This window comes from Mauremys mutica, chromosome 9 (assembly GCF_020497125.1).
Source record: "Mauremys mutica isolate MM-2020 ecotype Southern chromosome 9, ASM2049712v1, whole genome shotgun sequence".
In the NCBI taxonomy this organism is placed as follows: Eukaryota; Metazoa; Chordata; order Testudines; family Geoemydidae; genus Mauremys; species Mauremys mutica.
This window is the reverse complement of record NC_059080.1, coordinates 48,062,190-48,081,278: the sequence shown is the minus strand read 5'-3', so window position 1 is coordinate 48,081,278 and position 19,089 is coordinate 48,062,190. Positions and strand designations below refer to the sequence as shown.

The following is a 19,089-nucleotide window of genomic DNA, read 5'->3' as shown; positions in this document are numbered from 1 at the left end:
TCCCTTATCTCTCTCTAAAAGTGCAAAGTTTCAGAAGGTTTATGAATAGTTCAACATCTTTATTAATGATCTGGATGATGGGATGGATTGCACCCTCAGCAAGTTTGCAGATGACACACAGCTGCGGGGAGAGAGGTTGATACGCTGGAGGGTAGGGATAGGGTCCAGAGTGACGTAGACAAATTGGAGGATTGGGCCAAAAGAAATCTGATGAGGTTCAGCAAGGACAAGTGCAGAGTCCTGCACTTAGGAAGGAAGAATCCCATGCACCGCTACAGGCTGGGGATGGACTGGCTAAGCATCAGTTCTGCAGAAAAGGACCTGGGGATTACACTGGATATGAGTCAGTAGCGTGCCCTTGTTGCCAAGAAGGCTAACGGCATAGTGGGCTGCATTAGTAGGAGCATTGCCAGCATATCCAGGGACATGATCATTCCTCTCTATTCGGCACTGGTGAGGCCACATCTGGAGTATTGCATCCAGTTTGGGGCCCTCCAGTACAGAAATTGGAAAGAGTCCAGCGAAGGGCAATGAAAATGATCATGGTACTGGGGCATATGACTTAAAAGGAGAGGCTGAGGGAACTGGGCTTGTTTAGTCTGCAGAAGAGAAGAGTGAGGGGGGATTTGATAGCAGCCTTCAACTACCTGAAGGGGGGTTCCCACAGAGGATATAGCTCGGCTGTTCTCAGTGGTGGCAGATGACAGAATAAGCCGTAATGATGTCAAGTAGCAGTAGGGGAGGTCTAGGTTGGATATTATGAAACATTATTTCACTAGGAGGGTGGTGAAGCACTGGAATTGGTTACCTAGGGAGGTGGTGGAATCTCCTTCCTTAAAGATTTTTAAAGTCAGGCTTGACAAAGCCCTGGTTGGGATGATTTAGTTGGGGATTGGCCCTGCTTTGAGCAAGGGGTTGGACTAGATGACCTCCTGAGGTCCCTTCCAACCCTAATCTTCTATGATTATTGGGGGGCAGAATAGATCTGGACATGGAGAAGTCCGGAGATAAATGTGAGAAGGGAGGGACAGGCAGTAGAAACAAAAGTGAAACTGTTTGAGCAGCATATTCCAGAAGTCTTGAGGTCTTTGAGTGTAGCCTTCATTGATTTGAGATCTACCATACCATTCTCTCACTAGAAGGGAAAACCTATGATGGCAGCAGGCCATAAAAGAGACCCAGTTTGGGAATAAGAATCGTTCAAGAAATATATGTTTGCTGATGTTTTAAAGAAAGTCACACCAGTGAACTGGTGGAAGTCACTTAATCACTTGTATTCAAAGACTGTTGAAGTGATAATCTCACTTTTAACAGCAGTAGCTTCTTCTGCAGGTGTAGAAGGAATATTTTCTTCCTTTGGACTAATTCATCCCAAATTGAAAAATCACCTGGGACCTGAAAAAGCAGGAAAGCTTGTTTTTCTTTTTCAGATTATGAGCAAACAGTGAAATGAAGGTGAAGACAACTGAGTTAGCTGCACAAGCCAATATTTTAAGTTTCTCACGTTGAGCTCGCTGACATGGTTAATTTTTTTTTTTTTAAAAGACTTCATTTAACTAGTTTAGTTAAACAATTTTATCAAACCTGATTTTAAAAACTTTAACTAGATTCAAAAATTCATATGCTTGTTTTGTTATATTATTATGTTTGCTGTTGAAGAAAAAAAATCCATAATACATAAATTCTTATTTAACTAAAGCAACATTAACTGTCTGGTGATGGTCTCTTCCTAATATAGCATGGCAAGAAAATCCTCCATATATTAATGATTAACCTGTTGAATTGGAGATGGTTCACTTCCCAATTACTTCATAAATATCTGCTTCAATTACCTTTGGTAAATGAAATAACCAAACAATCATTTATTTTCTGATATAGCTGTAAAACTAATCTGAAGTTTTAGAAATAACTCATTCAAATGTATAGTGTGTACCTTCTAAAAATGAAACCTACATCCATCTCTGAGTTGTGAAGAATATGTATTAAGGTTATAACAACCAACAAGAATGCACTTTTATGTAGAAATCCATGATTAAATTGAGTTTTCCTGACTAGTGAAGTAAATCAGTTTGATTTAAATCAAATCCACTGTGCCTGTCACCCAGTTTTGCAAGATCTCTTTAACTTGTCAGTCAATTTTGGACATAACTATCTTGTATAATTTTGTATCATCTACAAACATTGCCTCCTCACTTTTTACCCCATTTTCCAGATCATTTATTCATATGTTAAACAGCCCTGGTCCCAGCACAGATCCTTGGGGACTGTAACAGGACATAGCAGGTGTCCTGCCTCTGCTCCAAAAACCACTCAGAGACCCTCAGGTTCAGCAATCACCAGTGCAGTATTTACAGGGTGCAGTCCTATCACCTTCTCACCCTATACAGCTTGGGGTTTTCAGCCTTGAGGACTGCTTGGCTACTGTATCCAGGCAGGAAGCATGTTTCACCCCCACTTCTTTTATCTGGGCCTGTATATAGCCCCAGGCTAATGAGGCTGGCAGCTGTTTCCCCTTTGCCAATCAGGCACAGGTTTCTCTAGCCAGCTCCAATTTACCTCCCTTAATCAGAGCTGTTGAGACAGAGGGCTGGCTCAGGTGTTCCTGCCCAGCACTCTGCCACAGGGACCCTGCTATTTACCTGTCTGCACTGTGAAAACTGACCATTTATTCCTACCCTTTGTTTCATATAATTTAACCAGTGACTGATCCATGAGAGGACCATCCCTCCTTTGGTGAGGGACCTTGTCAAAGCATTTCTGAAAGTGCAGGTACACTGTATCCCTTGTGCCCACATGTTGGCTGACCCCCTCAAAGAATTCTAATAGTGAGAGACAGTCCATGTCATAAAGAGCTTGGCGTCTAGATCGGGGTGGGCAAACTTTTTGGCCCGAGGGCCATGTCGGGGTTGTGATACTGTATGGAGGGCCGGGTAGGGAAGGCTGTGCCTCCCCAAACAGCCTGGCCCCTGCCCCCTATCTGCCCCCTCCCACTTCCTGCTCCCTGACTGCCCCCCATAGAACCTCTGATCCATCTAACCCCCCTGCTCCTTGTCCCCTGACAGTCCTCTCCCAGGACCCCCTGCCCCTAACCGACCCCACCCTCTATCCAACCCCCCCTGTCCCCTGACTGCCCTGACCCTGCTCCCTGACTGCCCCCCGGAACTCCCTGCCCCTTATCCAACCCCCGCTCCCTGCCCCCTTACCATGCAACTCAGAGCAGCAGGAGCTCACAGCCCCGCCGGAGCCAGTCCCGCCGCCGTGCTGCCCGGCAGGAGCTCGCAGCCCCGCCACCCAGAGCACTGGTGGCTTGGTGAGCTGAGGCTGCTGGGGAGGGGGAACAGCAGGGGAGGGGCTGGGGGCTAGCCTCCCCGGCTGGGAGCTCAAGGGCCAGGCAGGACGGTCCCGCGGGCCACTCTGGTCTAAATAGACAAAAGGTGGTAAAGAAAAGAGATGTTCTCACAGTCAGTCAGCAGTTAGGGTGTCAGGCCTGCCAGGCTAGGCCCTGTCCACTAGGCCAAATGATCTGATTAGGGTCAGGCAAATGACTATAAAAAGGACATGTTTGTGTTCCATGTGTATTGCTAGTTTCTACAATTGAATGTGCTGAGTTTCAGCAAAGCAAGGTTTGTTTAGCTGAGAGCTGAAACTGGCCTCTGAAAATCAAACATACCTTTTCTGCTTCCAAAATCAGTGAGAGCAGAGATTCTGGAAGCAGAACTCAGCTGATGACTTTGTTGATCATGCAGGAGGCAGAACAGACTACAGCTCAATTTTTCTTAGCTTTGACTTTGCTGGACCCAACCTACTCACAACAGTTTTGACAGTAAGAATCCAGTTGTGGGCTGAAATAGAAAAGGGGCCAAAATATTGAATACTGAGATGTCACTGTATCCGGCACTTTGCTGAGCCTAGCTGAGATGTAGGCATGCACTCACAATGGGTGCTTGCTCCTTCACCAGCAACGTGCAACACTGTGCTGCCTCCTTGTGCCTGAATGCACAATTTAGTGCAAAGACCAGCATGCCAGCAGCATCTCCATTCAAGACACGCTGGAGCTCGTTTGACAAGCGTGCACTTCTGCATTCACTGGGCTTGTAAAAAACAAACCAAACCCACAGAGGATTTGGAGAGGGAAAAGGTGCTGAGAATAAGCCATGCACTAAACCATAAAATCTGGGTGCAGTTTCCCTACAGAATTTACACCCGTTTATATAGTGTGCCCCCTGTTGGAAAACTGGGATGACTTAGTCCTTTTCACAACAGCCGAATGAGTGTCAAATAATAGTGTTCCTTGAGAAGGGGGGAAGGGATAGCTCAGTGGTTTGAGCATTGGCCTGCTAAATCCAGGGTTGTGAGTTCAATCCTTGAGGGGGCCATTTAGGGATCTATGGCAAAAATCTGTCTGGGGATTGGTCCTGCTTTGAGCAAGGGGTTGGACTAGATGACCTCCCAAGGTCACTTCCAACCCTGATATTCTAAGGGCTTAATTTTTCCCATCTAATCAAAACAAATCATTCCTTTCCCCTCCTCCTTTGCCCAGCTACCCTTCTCCCACCCTCACTTTGCCAGGGTGTGACAGGGAGGTGCTTATCACACCATATGAAGGACAGGGCTCTGTTTGTGGATTGCCTTTGTGTTCTGTCACATCTCTGCTGCCTGGGGTTAGCCAGAGCTGAGGTCCTGAGGGGCTATGTAAGAAGAAGCAGCATCTGAGGCATTGCTCTGACCTCACACTAGTTTTGCTCTGTTGCCTATGAGATTTCATCAGGTGTGGGAGGAGCCTCAGGATCTGGAGAAGGCTCTGCAAGGTAGCATGCTTTCTGGGCTTGATTCTCCTCTCGCTTACCCTAGTGCAAGCCAGGAGTTGTTCTGTTGAAATCAGTGGCGTTAACATAGGGTAAAGAGTCTGCGGGGTGAGGGAGCGGGGGCCCTCTGTCTGTGGAGCAGCATAGAAAGGGGTCCAGGAGGCTGGAAGTATAGCATATCTGCAGGAAAGTGCTCTCCGTCCTTGCCTCAATGTGTGCTCTACAGAGCATGGCTCTCTGGGAGGTGAGAATGGGCAGTTATTGCAGAGGCTCTCAGTTATTGCTGGCTCATGGGAAACCTGTACATGGCCTCGTCTTCACTAAGACAATTAGCTCGAGTTAAGAACACTCCTTTCCTTCCTAGTGGAGACACGGTCTGGGTGTGTGCGCAGCCCCATCCCAGGGGGGCCCTGATCTCAGCCTGGGCCTCTGGGTGCTACTCTGATGATGACTAATAAATCAGACTAGGAAGGGGCATGCAGCAATGAGCTGCTGCCAGGAGGATGGGGTTGCAGGTCCCTGCCTGCCTGATGCTTTCACGGCTCCCCTTGCTCTGAGCCCGGCAAGCCCAGTGCTAGCGGGCTGTTCTGGTCATGGCCCAGGGAAGTCGAGGCTAAGGTGTACTCTCTGGCTGCTTGGAAAGCTTTAGCCTCATGCTTGTCACTGGGTCTCAGCTCCCTGAGAGCGTGGAAATGGTGAGCCTCCCATGTCAGATGAGAGCTCAACGGGTGCTGCTGCAAGGGAGCCCCAGTCTCAGGGACACTTCAACAGCTTCCCTACAGCAGCATCCTGCAGAGCTTAGAGACTTTTCCTAACATGCCTTTCTGGGTCCTTCCAGGGCGTTCCTTGTGTTGCCAGGAGTGCAACTCCTGCTGGAAAGAGCGACTTTAAGGCCAGCAAGATGGCGGGAGCATCTGTGAAGGTGGCGGTGCGAGTGCGTCCGTTCAACTCCCGTGAGATGGGCCGGGATTCCAAATGCATCATCCAGATGACAGGAAACACCACCAGTGAGTAGCAGCCCTGGCCCTGCGCACAAACGCCATTGGGGGCTAGGAAGGAGGCAGGCTACACCCAGATGTGCATTCAGTTCCACTGGGCTGGCTGCTGCTAATGGCAAAATAGCCACCTGAGGTCCTACCGGTGCTCGGGAGGGGCCCTCTTTCCCCTGCTGCCACCAGTATTGCTAGCCCCAATGTCATGAGTCAGTCCCTCAAGAATCGTGAGTCTGAAAATCATGGGAGTTTTTTTTTTAAATCACACATTTTGGGTTATTTTTCTTTGCCTTCTGGCTTTTGTGCCTCTCAAATACACATGGGTGCTGAGAAAACCCTGAAAACATGACCCGTGAGGGCCAGAAAGCTACTTTCTTTTCCCAATAAAAGCTGAGATTCTTGAGTGATCACAAGCATCCAGGAGCTGGGGATTTAAAAAAGCCTCAAATATAATGAGCCTGGTGATAAAATCTGAACTTCACACTCCAGATATAGAGTTTGGTTGTCTGCTGTGTTGTACGGTGTGGCATCAGTTATGGCTGTGAAATACCAGCACTGGTGAAGGAGCAGAGAATTGTATTCTGGTAGCAATTTATATCATCTTTGCTCTTGCTGAACGCAGATGTAACCTCACTTCTGCAGGCGCAAGGCGGTGGAGACTTGGGCTCATGGTGGTGCTAATGTTGGATAAACTCTCTTCTTGCCACCTCAGGGGTTTTATCCTGTCGCCCATCACTGTGGTATCTCAGCATCTTCCATGTAAAAGCGATACCAATAGTGAAATCCCCAGTGGACTCCATGGAGCCTCTGGCTCTCCTCACTTTTTGGGGTATAAACTCTGCTTGGGGGATGTTTTGGTTGGCTGGTTACTGCTGGTTTGTATTGTTGTTGTTAGATGGGGGAGTCGATGTTGTGTCATTCTTGTGACAGTGGAAGGGCTCTTTCTTCACAGCAGTCCACTCCAGGGGGGGCAGCATGGCCTAGCAGCTAGAGCACTAGACTGGGACTCCGAAGAGGTGGGCTCTGTTCCCATCTCTGCCACTGTCCTCCTGAGTGACTGTGGGCAGGTCACTTTATCTCCCTTTGCCTTTGTTTCCTCCTCTGTAAAATGGGGATAATGGTGCTGCCCTCCTTTGGAAAGTACTTGGAGATCTACAGATGGGCAGTGCTAAGTATTCTTCTTCTTCTAGTCAGAGCATCTGTAAGGCATTGTTGAACTATCACCCTAGGGAGAGCCTTCGGATTCACTCTCCCATTTGATTCATTTGCTTGTAGCACATTATGAAAAGGGCCGTCATGGGTTGCTGTTGACAATACGTAATTTCTCATTTCAGTCTCCCTCGTGCAGCTACCCCCCTTTGGTAACTAGACCATAGTGCAGCGTTACTATAAAATACCACAGCCATCTAGCACAGGACACCACCCTGACGTTTGATTCCTAATGGCTATATACCTACCAGCACTTCCAGCAGGAGGTTCTGACTCTGGCCCTTTGGCTGAGGGCTTTTGGAGATCACCCCTCTTCTCCTTTGGGGGACTCAGAGTATTTTCCTGCACAGAAATTGTCAGGCCCCTCCCCCTCCCAGTTCAGAGAGCTGTCCTGGCTCAACCAAAGCCTCACACCATCTCATGTAAGCTGTAACATCACCATGTTCCCTCCACTGCAGAGCTGGACAATGCAGGTGACTATACTGGGTCATCTGGCTGTAATGTTGTCACATATATATGGGCATCAACTTTACTGGGCTGTCTGGGACATGGTGTATCTGCCACTTTTTCCCATTCATGGAAGCACTCTGGTGGTGGCTGCTGCCTTATGGTCATTTGGCCATTGCCACCAGTGCCACCTGGAGTGGATGTTTGACAAATCAAAGGAGTATTTCCTGATGGTGCAGAGTCAAATCATGCCTCTCCCACCATCCCTGCATCTCTGGAGGGTGCTTATGGCTGTATTGCACTGCTGGATGCTCATAGTTAGTGCAGCAGTCCATACAGTCACCTCTACGACAAGGCTGTGTGATGTTCTGGATAGTCAACTAGTGTAGTGGTTTTCAAACTTTTTTCCTTGTCACCCAGTTAAAGAAAATTGTTGATGCCTGTGACCCAACATAATTATATCTTTTGACTAGAGTTTTAATAAAATTATAATATTGTAATACATTCCAGCTTAACTCACTTTACATAATTAACACTAGACACTAGCCTTAGTAAGCCTATGGTAAGGAGTGTGGGAGGTGGCCCAGGGTAGGGCAGAAGGTGGAGTGCGGGGGGAGGGCTGCAGGGTGTGGCCGGGGATGAAGGGTTCAGGATGCGGGGGCGGGGGGGTGCCTCAGGGCTGGTGCAGAGGTTTGGGATGCGGGGGATGAGGGCTCTGGCTGGAGGTGCAGGCTCTGGGGTGGGGCCAGGGATGAGGAGTTTGGAGTGCCGCCAGACTGCCCCAGGGCTGGGTCCAGAGGACTCCCCGCAGCCCTCTCCCCACCAGCAGCAGGTAGCTCTGGAGGAAGGGTCCCTCTCTCCCACCAGTAGCACAGACTCCAGGGGAAGGGGCCCTCTCCCACCCTGCACGGAGCTCAGGGGGAAGGGCCTCTCTCCCGGAGCTCTGGGGGAAGGGCCTCTCTCCCACCGGGGCTGGGAGTGTGCTCAGTGTTGGCTTGCATTCAAATGTATCATGGTTGTGGTAATAAAGCAGAGTAACTCAGGTCCATTTGCTCACCCATGGCTGGGACCTGAGAAGACTCTTAACAGCAAAGCCATTTGAAATGGGGTGGAGGCTTTCAGAAGTGAGGCTCTACGGTTACTGAGTACCATGATCTTTAGCATACTTCCAAATATGAGATTTACAAACATAGGAATTGATTTCTAAACACTGTATTCTTGGCAGAATTATGGGAGAGATCCTTGACATAACTCCATTGGCTTCAGTGGAATGACGTCCGTGTACACCAGCTGAAGACCCGGCCCATCAGTGGTTCTCAGAGGTGGCCTATGGGCCGACTCCGTGGGCTCCGGGGCTGGAGCACCCATGGAAAAAAAATAGTGGGTACTCAGCACCTATCGGCAAGCCCTGCCGGATCAGCTCCTCTCCCTCCCTCCCAGCGCCTCCCCCCCGCCCAGCTGTTCAGCGGTGGGTAGGAGGCTCTGGGGGGGGGGAGGGGAAGGAGCAGGGGCAGGAAGAGGTGGGGCGGGGGCGTGAAGAGGCAGGGTGGAGGTGGGGCCTTGGGGAAAAGGTAGAGTGGGGGCGGGGCCTGGGACGGATCCGGGGGTCGAGCACCCCCCCTCTACCCCCCCAGAGAAATAAGAAAGTCAGTGCCTTTGTCCTTTGCTGAGAAAAAGGGGGGAAACAGAATGCATGATAGGTGGGGGGAAGTAATCAAACAGCCAGCCAGACTGCAGTAAAGCCGTTTGTTTCCATATTATCCCCTCTATGCTCTCTTAATATATTTTTGTTTGTAAGTAAATATAATGGCAACCCTGGCCAGGTCATCTGCAGGGTCTGGTTGAGCTAAAGGAGCGGGTCAGGGAGCTCAAGGGCAGTATCAGACTCATAGACCTCTATACATGGTCCAGCCACCAGCAGGGGGACAAAGAGCCCTGCCGCGTTAGCATGAGTACACAGTCACTACGGATGCTGCAGGGAAGGGCCAGAGTGGGAGAAGTGGTCACTCCGAAGGAGTTGTCCTGTATAGACACGATTGAGAACTGTTGTGATTCCCCTACATCACGAGAGTCTTTTATTATGGAAAGCACCTCCCCTCCTTGGTCCACCCAAATGCAGAGTAGTTAACCTTCTGGTTGTGCTGCAAGTCCCAGCTCTTCTGCTGAGCACTGGAGGAGCGACATCTGTTGGGACTCTGCATTTGGTCTTAAGGAGGCTAGGTACTGAGTACGGGCAGTTTATTACCTGTTGGAATAGATCAGGTGGGAGATTGTTAGCATGAATTATTGTTGGGGGGGGCACAGCCCAGGATGGGGGTTTGTGACCAGGGCCGCCCAGAGGATTCCGGGGGCCCGGGGTCTTTGGCGGTGGGGGGCCCTTCCGTTCCGGGACCCGCCACCGAAGTGCCCCGAAGACCCGCGGCGGGAGCCCCCCCGCCGCCGAATTACCGCCGAAGCGGGACCCGCCGCTGAAGTGCAGCCCGGTCTTCGGCGGTAATTCGGCGGGGGGGGGCCCACTGCGGGTCTTCGGGGCACTTCGGCGGCGGGTCCCGGAACGGAAGGGGCCCCCCGCCGCCGAAGACCGGGCTGCGCTTCGGCGGCAGGTCCCGCTTCCCCCCCCGCCCCGGCCCCAGCCTCTTACCCCCGGCTCCCTCCTCGCCCGGAGTCTCAGCGCCTCACCGGAACAGCCGCAGCGTGTGGCCGGCGGGGCCTGAGCTCCGTCCCGCTCAGAGCCGCTTGGTGAGGGGGCGGGGCTGGGAGCTCCACGCCGAGCGGAGGGAGCCGAGCTCAGCCCAGAGCTCCCAGCCCCGCCCCCTGACGACGCAGCTCTGAGCGGGGCGGGGCTCAGGGGCCCCGGCGGAGACTCGGCGCTTGATGCGCTGAGGCTCCAGGAGAGGGGCGGAGGCGGGAACCTCCGCTGTTCTCTTGGGGGCCCCTGCGGAGCCCGGGGCAAATTGCCCCCTTTGCCCCCCCCTCTGGGCGGCCCTGTTTGTGACTCTGGTCTAGAATTGGGTGGAAAATTTTGACAAAAACTGAAAATTTGGAGGAAGCCACCCTCTACTCCCAATGTGATTCTACCACAGCTCTGCCCATCAACCCACAATGACATAGCTGCAATGTTAAGTCCTGGACCCCTTGGAACCAGCTTGCACTGCTGAACAGCACATTACCTAGCTGGGCTGGAGATCCCCTCTGCTTGAGCCTGACATGCTTTGTCGATAGCAAATGTAATAATGGTAACTTTGGCCCAAATCCTCAGAGGCATGAAGGTGCCTAACTCCCATTGACTACACCTAAATACCTTTGAGGACATAGGCCTCCATCCTTGGGGTTCTGGAGTGTTGCCCAAAGTTCAACAGAATTGAATGTGATGCAGCAGGCATGTTAGAGAGCTTTTTAAACCGGGCATGAGGCACCTACACTCTTATCTGCCAAAGGGAAGGGATGGAGTTCACATGACTCCTGAGAATGTGACTCAGACTCTTCCAGCTTTGGAGAGCAGTGTCTCTGTAACGTTCCCCTGGAGTTATCTGGCCCGGTGATCTGCTACGTCACCCCAATCCTTGACTCTGGGAGCCAGCCTTACCCTGCTCTGCTGTGAGAACCCCCACTCCTGGGCTGTTCACACACAGCCTCTGGCATGTAAGCTGCTCCCAGCTACGTGAGTGAGCACTTTTGGCCAGCCGCTGCTTAGATTGTGCAGCTGAATGACACTAGCCAATATCTTTGATCCCAGACACAATCCTAGGAACCTTTGTCTTGCAGTGTCCAGTTATGCCTGCTGGACTCTGCAAGCTTATATGAATTCGTCAATTTAACAAAGAAATTGATATTTACCAGGCTTGTTATCCCAAGGGGAGTCTCTGACAGGCTTCAAACCAAACGCACTGCTTCAGGTAGAATAAACAAACAGACTTATTAACCACAAAGATTTTAAGTGATTATAAGTCAAAGCACAATTAGTCAGATTTCGTCAAATGAAATAAAAGCAAAACACATTGTAAGCTGATCTTAACACTTTCAGTGCCTTTACAAACTTAGATGCTTCTCACCACAGGCTGGCTGGTTGCTCTTCAGGCAGTCTCTCCCCTTTGATCAGCACTTCAGTTGCTTGGTGGTGGTGTCTGTAGATGGAGGTGGAAGAGAGAGAGTATAGCTAACGTCTCTCCCTTTTATCATGTTCTTTCTTCCCTCTTGGCTTTGCCCCCCCCCTCCCTGAGTCAGGTGAGCATTACCTCATCGTAATCCCAAACTGACCAAGGGAATGGGGGTGACTCACTTGAGAGTCCAACAGATCCTTTGTTACTGCCTAGGCCAGTGTCCTTTGTTCCTGTGAGGCTGGGCTGGGTTTGTCCCATACATGCCCTGATGAGGTGTGAACTGCCCCTCTGATCCTGGAGAGCTTTGCCTGGGCTTGTTTTAAGCCATGAGGACACATTTTCAGCCTCATAACTATATACATGAAATTATAACCTATAACATTACTATGACAACAATGCTCAGTACATCATGAGCCTTCCGGAGACACCCGACACGACAAACTTTGCATTGGATACCACACAAGCATATTATAAGGATGAACATGGGGGTGCAGGGTGTTCCCTCGAAGTAAAGAGCATCACAGTCTCCCAGAAGTAGGCTGTCTGCTGACATGGTCTCTTTTAAAAGTGCTGAGGAAAGACCCAGCCAAAAGGGACTGTCCTTCCCAGCATTCTGTACAGCTCTCCATGTAACTTCTGTAGAATTGGATACAAATGGCCATATGGGGGAGTGATTAAAATAGACTCCTTCCTTCCTTCCTGGATGAAACATCCTACGTCACAAGCTTTGGGTCTGGGTGGATGCAGAAGCGACTAGCTCACGCTGAGAGCACTAGTCTTGCTGCCGTGACAACATAGAGCTTTTGTTGTGAGGTGAATGTCTCAGGAAGTCTCGTGGGCAGATTGGCCCAGATGATGTTGACGAGGTCGCTTACCTTCTGGAATGGGCCCCAGAGAGCTCCAGGAACTCTTCCCCCTTACACAAGAGGGGCTAGGGTGCACCAGTTCCATCAGCACATCCTGAACCCACCTCCTGGTGGGTCAGGTGCCATGCCTGCCCTGCCAAGCTCAGCCTGAGTCATGGGGGTCAGGCAGAACTTCAGTTTTGCCGTGTTGGCTGTGAGGTAGGGGTTTGCAATCCATGAATGGGGTGTAGGCTCCCAAAGCACTGTGTATCCAGTTCCTTGTGTCTGTGCCCTTGAATCCTTTTACATGCCCACCCAGCCCTCCACTCCACCAATGATGTGTGCCTGGAGGATCTCTTCTTTCCCTTCTCCCACGTCTGTGCTTCCAGGCATGGAACCATCTCCCCAGAGCCTTTCCCATGCAACCGCCTCCTCCCTGCAAACACCTCCCTCTGCCATGTGGCTTGTAAGTGAGTTGATTACAGACCCATCATGATGAGCACATGCCTCACTGAGTGTCCGTATAGTCATATTATTGCAACCCCTTACCCACCTCAATTCCTTCTGCTCTTCTTGTTTACCATGTTCACTTGTGTCATCTCTGACTTTAGCTCAGAAGTTGCTCGGAGCAGTTCTTCATATCCTATAAAGTGAATCGCACATTTTTGGGTGCTACTTATTATTCTAGTACTACGGTAGCACCTAGCAATCTCAATTGAGCCCCATTGCACTAGGTGCAGTACAGAAAGGTAACAAAGAAGGTAGCCCCGTCCCAGAGAGCTCTCAGTCTATACATCCAACAGGTGGATGGAGACAGAAGTGGGAGGTAACAATGAAACAGAGAGAATGTAGCAGAAATCCCAGCTGGCCCCTCGCCTAACCCCAATGCCAGATGAGGGTGACTTGTAGGCATCATGAAAGAGGCAGGTTTTATAGTGTGAATGATTTGGTACCAGTTGGGTATTTTGTGATGGAAGGAGGTCAGAAAACCCCTTTAGATGTGAATCTTCTAGAGAGGGGATCAAACCCAATGGAGACAGGCCAGTAACAGGAAATCCCTATATTCCCTGCCTGTCCCAACATGCCACGGGAATTAATTCCATCCGGTGTGTTATAGTCCAGGATTTGTCACACTGTTGTGCCAGTGTAGCCTCCTGTCCTACCACTGTTGCCCTGTCCTGGAAGGAGAATGGAATGTAGGACTGTGGTTGGCCCTTTTAAAGAGGTCAGGCCCAGCTCCAGCTGTGACACAAATTCAGTCCCATCCCCAGTAGTGAGAAGCAGTAAGGTCATGTGACTTGTAGGTCATGCGACTTAACTAAGCCTTTTAGGGGAAGAGAAGAGCAGAGGAGCTCTCCCCTGAGGAATTTGTCCTCTCCAGGCTGGGGAGAAAGAGGAGGACTTCTGGAAGGATATGCTGAGAGCTTCTGCTCCGTCAAACAGCAGGAAGACAGACCAGACCCTCAGTGAGGGGTTTTTGTGGCTGTTTGGACTGGACTGGTGTACCTCAGAAAGGTTTTTGTTAAACGACTCAGCTGGATGGCCAGGTCACTGGAGCAGCCAAACCAGGCTGAGAAGCCCTGAGAAAGGGAAACAGAAGCAGAGCACCACAGAGCCACCCCAGACCATGAAGGGGCTATTGGGATGCAGACACATGGCTACCAGGCCCCCTCTCTTTCATCTTGTGCTTACACACACATTTCTCTGGCCCGTGGGATCCCATGCCTGTCCCTAGAAGTGCTGGCTGGATCTTTCAGCGGCACGGAACAGGTGGCAGCTCTGCGTCAGTAGAGAGAGCTGGTTCTCCCCCAAGGATTCTAGCCTTCCTGGCCAGGCTGAAGCTGACCCTGCAGGCAGCTGCAGAGTGAGAGCTCCTTGTCTCTGGTCAGTGGTGCTGGTGTGGGAGCTTTCCTGACAAGAGAAGCAGTGAAGCCAAAGCCCTGCTGACAGGGAGGCTTTTATCATCCACCAAACAAAGCAGCCATTGAAACCCGAATAGCAAATGAGTGGCTAATCCCCTCAGCTAGGCATGAGAGCTGTTTATTGTCAGCCTCTCATCAGACCTGTTGGGTAGGCCAGCGTGACAGCTGTAGTGCGCAGGGCAGTGAGGGCTTCTTTAGCATTTGGGCAGGGAGGGAGAGAGAGGAGGCCTAGTGTGGAAGGAATGATGTACGTGCAGGGAGGTCTTGGGCCTGATTAGCCTCTCAGTCACACCAGTTCTGGCCTGGTGGGACTCCACTGGGGAGTGCTTGGAGGATTGCTAGAGGACTTGCCCATGGTTGCTCCCTGTGTGTGCTGTCTATGGATGTACAGAGTCAACTCTGTTGCTGCACTGGCTGCAGGACCATCTGCTCTGTGGTGCACTTGTAAGTTTCACTGTAGCTCTGTCAGGAGATGGTAACAGCAGAGGATTTCTAGAGGGATGCTCCGCCAATGTCCTTGAAAGTTGAGCTAACTGCATTCATGTGCCTCTCTGCACTGGCCTCACACGCATGCTTGCTGCCTCTGTTGGCAGAGAGGCAATTCAATAGGCTTGTTGCATTTCTCCATTAAAGCGGCTGTTTCATAGCTATTTTCAGCCTGTGTGCTTTTGTCGGTTTTGCCGGCACATTAGCGGAATCAGTAGAACCCCCATCGGCCAACGAGATGCTCTGAAGCCTATCAAGTCCCATCTCTTTGAGTTTCTGCTTTAGATAATGAGGTAATGGGCTTGCTGGCCAATGTCACGTTCCATCCCATCCCAGATAGTTTCAGGAAGGGTAAAGACTTGTTGTTTGGGCTTGTGTGTGAGATAAGAATTCTACTGGCAATGGAATGATATATTATTGTAGCTGAAGTCAATCCTGAAGGAGCCTGGATCAGGGCTGCCCTGACAGGTTGCACATGTAGGATTTTTGAGAGAATATTGAACAAGATGCAGGCGGTCTGATCTCTCCCTTGATTTAGTTGCCCAAGAGGCCTCAGTCTTTGCTTCAGGTGGAAGCAGGTGGAAGCAGAGCGAATGCCCTCTGTCCTAGCCTGAGGCACAGGTGCTGTTTTACCAACTCGCCATGCGAGACGCCAGGTCAGTGGTCTGATGGTTTATATTGTTGTGTTGCAGTGGCCCTTCCTTGCTAAATCAGCTCTGCATTTTGGGGCCCCTTGTTGTTGCAGGGAAAAGGTGCCTTGTCCCTCTCCATTGCCAATTCCCAACTTTTCTGGGAACCAAACCCCCTTTGCCAAATGAGTGTGTCCAAATCCCACAACAGAGTTTTCAGATCTTTTCCTTTTTCTCTCATGCACGTTCTCCATCCTTCTTCCAAGAGTCTGTCCTACAAAAACCGTTTCCTCTTTCTCCAGTGGGGCAGGAGCCCAGGTGTGTGCCACCCTTTCCCCAATTGCTGTCAAACGGAAGGCTTCTCCTCTGGGTGTGAATGGGCGGCTCTGCCTGGAGAATACTCCTTGCTGCAGTAATCAAATAAGATTTGCTGTAGGGCAGCATCCTCTCTCAAAACCCCAAGGGGCCAGCTGCCTGCAGCAGGTATTAAAATTCCTGCAGACAGGGCCGGTGCAACCATTTAGGCAAACTAGGCGGCCGCCTAGTTTGGTTGCGGGCGCCTAAAAGTCCCCTCAGGCGAGGAGGTGGAGTGGAGGTGAGCTGGGTGTGGGGGCATGCGGGGAGGGCTGCCTGCAGTAACGGGGGGGGGGCCACAGGGGAACAGCTCCCTGCCCCAGCTCACCTCCACTCTGCCTCCTCCGCTGAGCACACAGCCCAGCTCTAAGTCTCCTCCAATCGCGGCCGCAAGCCTGGGCGGGGAGGAGAATTAGAACGGAACCCGCGTGCTCAGTGGAGGAGGCGGAGCCGAGGTGAGCTGGGGCGGGCTACCCAGGCAGAGTTAACTTCTGCGGGGAGTCTCCCCAGGCAGGGTTAGCTGCTGTGGCGGGGGGGAGGGGAGGGGGAAGTCTCCCCAGGCAGGGTTAGCTTCCGCGGGGGAAGTCTCCCCAGGCAGGGTTAGCTGCCGTGGCGGGGCGGGGGGGAGTCTCCCCAGGCAGGGTTAGCTGCCGTGGCTGGGGTGGGGGCGGGGGGAAGTCTCCCCAGGCAGGGTTAGCTGCCGGGGTGGGGGGAATAATTTTAGATACAGACTGAATTGCCTTTGAAAAAACAATGTCTTTTATGGTTTATCTTTGCTACTGAACAAGAGCATCTGTATTCTAGCTCAAAGAATGATAAGCAAACGAGTTCTTGCTTCATCCTAATTTGGGTTTGTGCCACTGTCACTAGCAATCTTGTTTTCTTTTTGGAGATGAATTCAGGAATAATTCAATATATCTATGCTGCACGTGTGACCTATCCTTGGCCAGGCAGGGTTAGCTGCCACGGTGGGACGGAGGAGAGTCTCCCCGGGTGGGGTTAGCTGCCATGGGGAGACAGGGGGAGTCTCCCCGGGTGGGGTTAGTTGCTGTGGGGGGATGGGGGTGGAGAGGGGTTAGCTGTCATGGGGGGGGTAGCTGCTGCAGGGAGGGCTCCCCGGTGGGGGGCTAAGTTAGCTGCCATGAGGGGGCGGGGTTAGCTGGGTGGGGGGTGCAAGGTGGAAGTTTCACCTAGGGCGCGAAACTTCCTTGCACCGGCCTTGCCTGCAGATGAAAAGCAATAATTCCTTGGGGCGGGGAAGATTTCCATTTGGAGGACTGATCACAGCCTGGCATTACAATTCACTAAATGTCGTGGGAAATGTTTATCTTGTGTGTAATTGGTTAAGTACTACTGAGTGCAGCAAGATGGAGAAAGAGGTGGGATGGGAGGAAAGGAGAGAGACATTCTCTGTAATCAGTCTTCACCAAATTTCCAGCTTGCAGCTCTGCCCACTTGGCTTCCACTTCAGCAGCTTGGCTGCCCAACATCACTTCTTTGTTTGTCTTGAATGCTCCTCCCTCGCTCTGCTGCATCCCTCCCTCTGCGCTTCTGCTGACTCTGTCCTTTCCATTGTTTCTGGGAGGTGCTTTGTCCCTACCGCTCAATGGCCCCCATCAACTTTCTGAGCAGCTCTGAATCGCACTTACCCTGAGTTCCCACTTTGAAGAACAGAACAGCAGCTGATCTCTCCCTTCCTACCTTCCCCCATGTATAACACGTGATACACAAGCTTTGAGAGGAAAAGATAACTGCTTGCTTTCCAAAAGTACATTAACATTTTCTTTCCAGACGTGGGTCTCATTGAGAGCGAGTGCACTGCTGAATTGAAAGCCGGGGAATCCACCACGTTGTTCCCTTCTTCTTCGAGAGATGTCCCTGTGGGTGCTCCACTCTAGGTGTCGGTGCGCCCCTGCGCCTTTGATCGGAGATTTCTGCAGCAGTACTCATACCGGCCACGCATGCTCAGAGCCTGCTCACCCGCTCTGAGTATACCTCTTAGTGAGCATGTGCGGCCGGTTCCCTCAGTTCCTTCTCTACCGTCCCCGGCTTGAGACGGAGCTCAGCAGATTCGTTAAAGAATTTCTTTCCTCATCTTAAAATAACTTTCTAGTTAGCTAGTTTCTTGTTAGTTAGTTGTTAGTTAGTGTTACTTACCTTTTTTTTTTTACCGTTTAAAAAAAAAATTTCTCTCAGCCGCAGCTGCTTCCGACATGCCTGGCCTCCACAGGCTTTAAGCACTGCTCGTCCTGTAAGGCAGGGGTCCCCAACCCCCGGTCCGCGGCCCGGTACCGGTCCGCGGCCTCTTAGAAACCGGGCCGCGAACCGACCCAGTGGAGCTTCCGCAGGCATGCCTGCGGGAGGTCCAGCTGAGCCGCGGGATGAGCGCTCCCTCCGCAGTCGTGCCTGCGGGAGGTCCGCTGCTCCCGGGGCTCAGCTGGAGCTTCCGCAGGCACGCCTGCGGGAGGTCCACCGGCTCCAGCTGAGCCCCGGGAGCAGCGGACCTCCCGCAGGCACGACTGCGGAGGGAGCGCTCGTCCCGCGGCTCAGCTGGACCTCTCGCAGGCACGCCTGCGGAGGGTCCGGCAGACGAAACCGGTCCCTGGACCTAAAAAGGTTGGGGACCCCTGCTGTAAGGAACCTATTCCTCTTTCGGATGGACACTCACAATGCATAAAATCCTTGGGGGAGGCCTACATCCCCCAAAAGTGTGCCCACTGCACTAAACTAAGCTCCAGAGCGAGAAAAGACAGGGAGCTTAAACTGAAACTCATACTACTTCAAAAATCCTTAGGGTCAGCCTCAGACCCTGGCGCGGATTCTGCCTTCGCTCACCGCCACAGCCCTTCCGCTTCAAAAAGGCATAAGAAAACGGCAAAAAGAGGGCACCTTCTGTCAAACTCAAAGGAAACCCTCAGACACAAACCTTCTCCAGTCAGATCTACTATTTCTTTACCTGTGCTCCCCCGCTTGAGCACTTTCGACGAGCCGGGCTCCTCCGGCACCGCACCAAACCCGCCTGTGGCTGCGGAGGCAGCGCGAAGTTCCGATGCCGAGGCTTCAGGCTTCCAGTTGCCTGCCTCGCTCATGGCATCCATCGGCACTGCGACGAACGTGGTGCCGACATACCAGGACCTCCCTGAGACACCACAGACTGCTATTAATAGCGTAGCACCGGTTCTAGCACCGGCATTAACAGCGCTGTCTGGCACTGAGCCAAAACTCAGAACACCGGTGCAGACCCGGGTTCCCTCACAGCAGTTCTATCATCTTCAGCCTTCACCTTCAGCTGCCTCAGCG

The 19,089-nt window shown here is 51.6% G+C and overlaps 1 protein-coding gene across 6 annotated transcripts in view; it reads left to right on the top strand.

The window, feature by feature from the left end:
• The window catches only part of KIF1A (kinesin family member 1A), a 192,140-nt gene that overhangs the window by 25,992 nt on the left and 147,059 nt on the right, over window positions 1-19,089 (top strand). For all 6 annotated transcript variants that reach the window (XM_045029643.1, XM_045029646.1, XM_045029644.1 and 3 more), the window contains exon 2: window positions 5,644-5,812. In XM_045029643.1, the coding sequence (XP_044885578.1) occupies window positions 5,707-5,812 (106 nt within the window). In that variant the 5' untranslated portion in view covers window positions 5,644-5,706. The remainder of the gene's footprint in view (window positions 1-5,643; window positions 5,813-19,089) is intronic.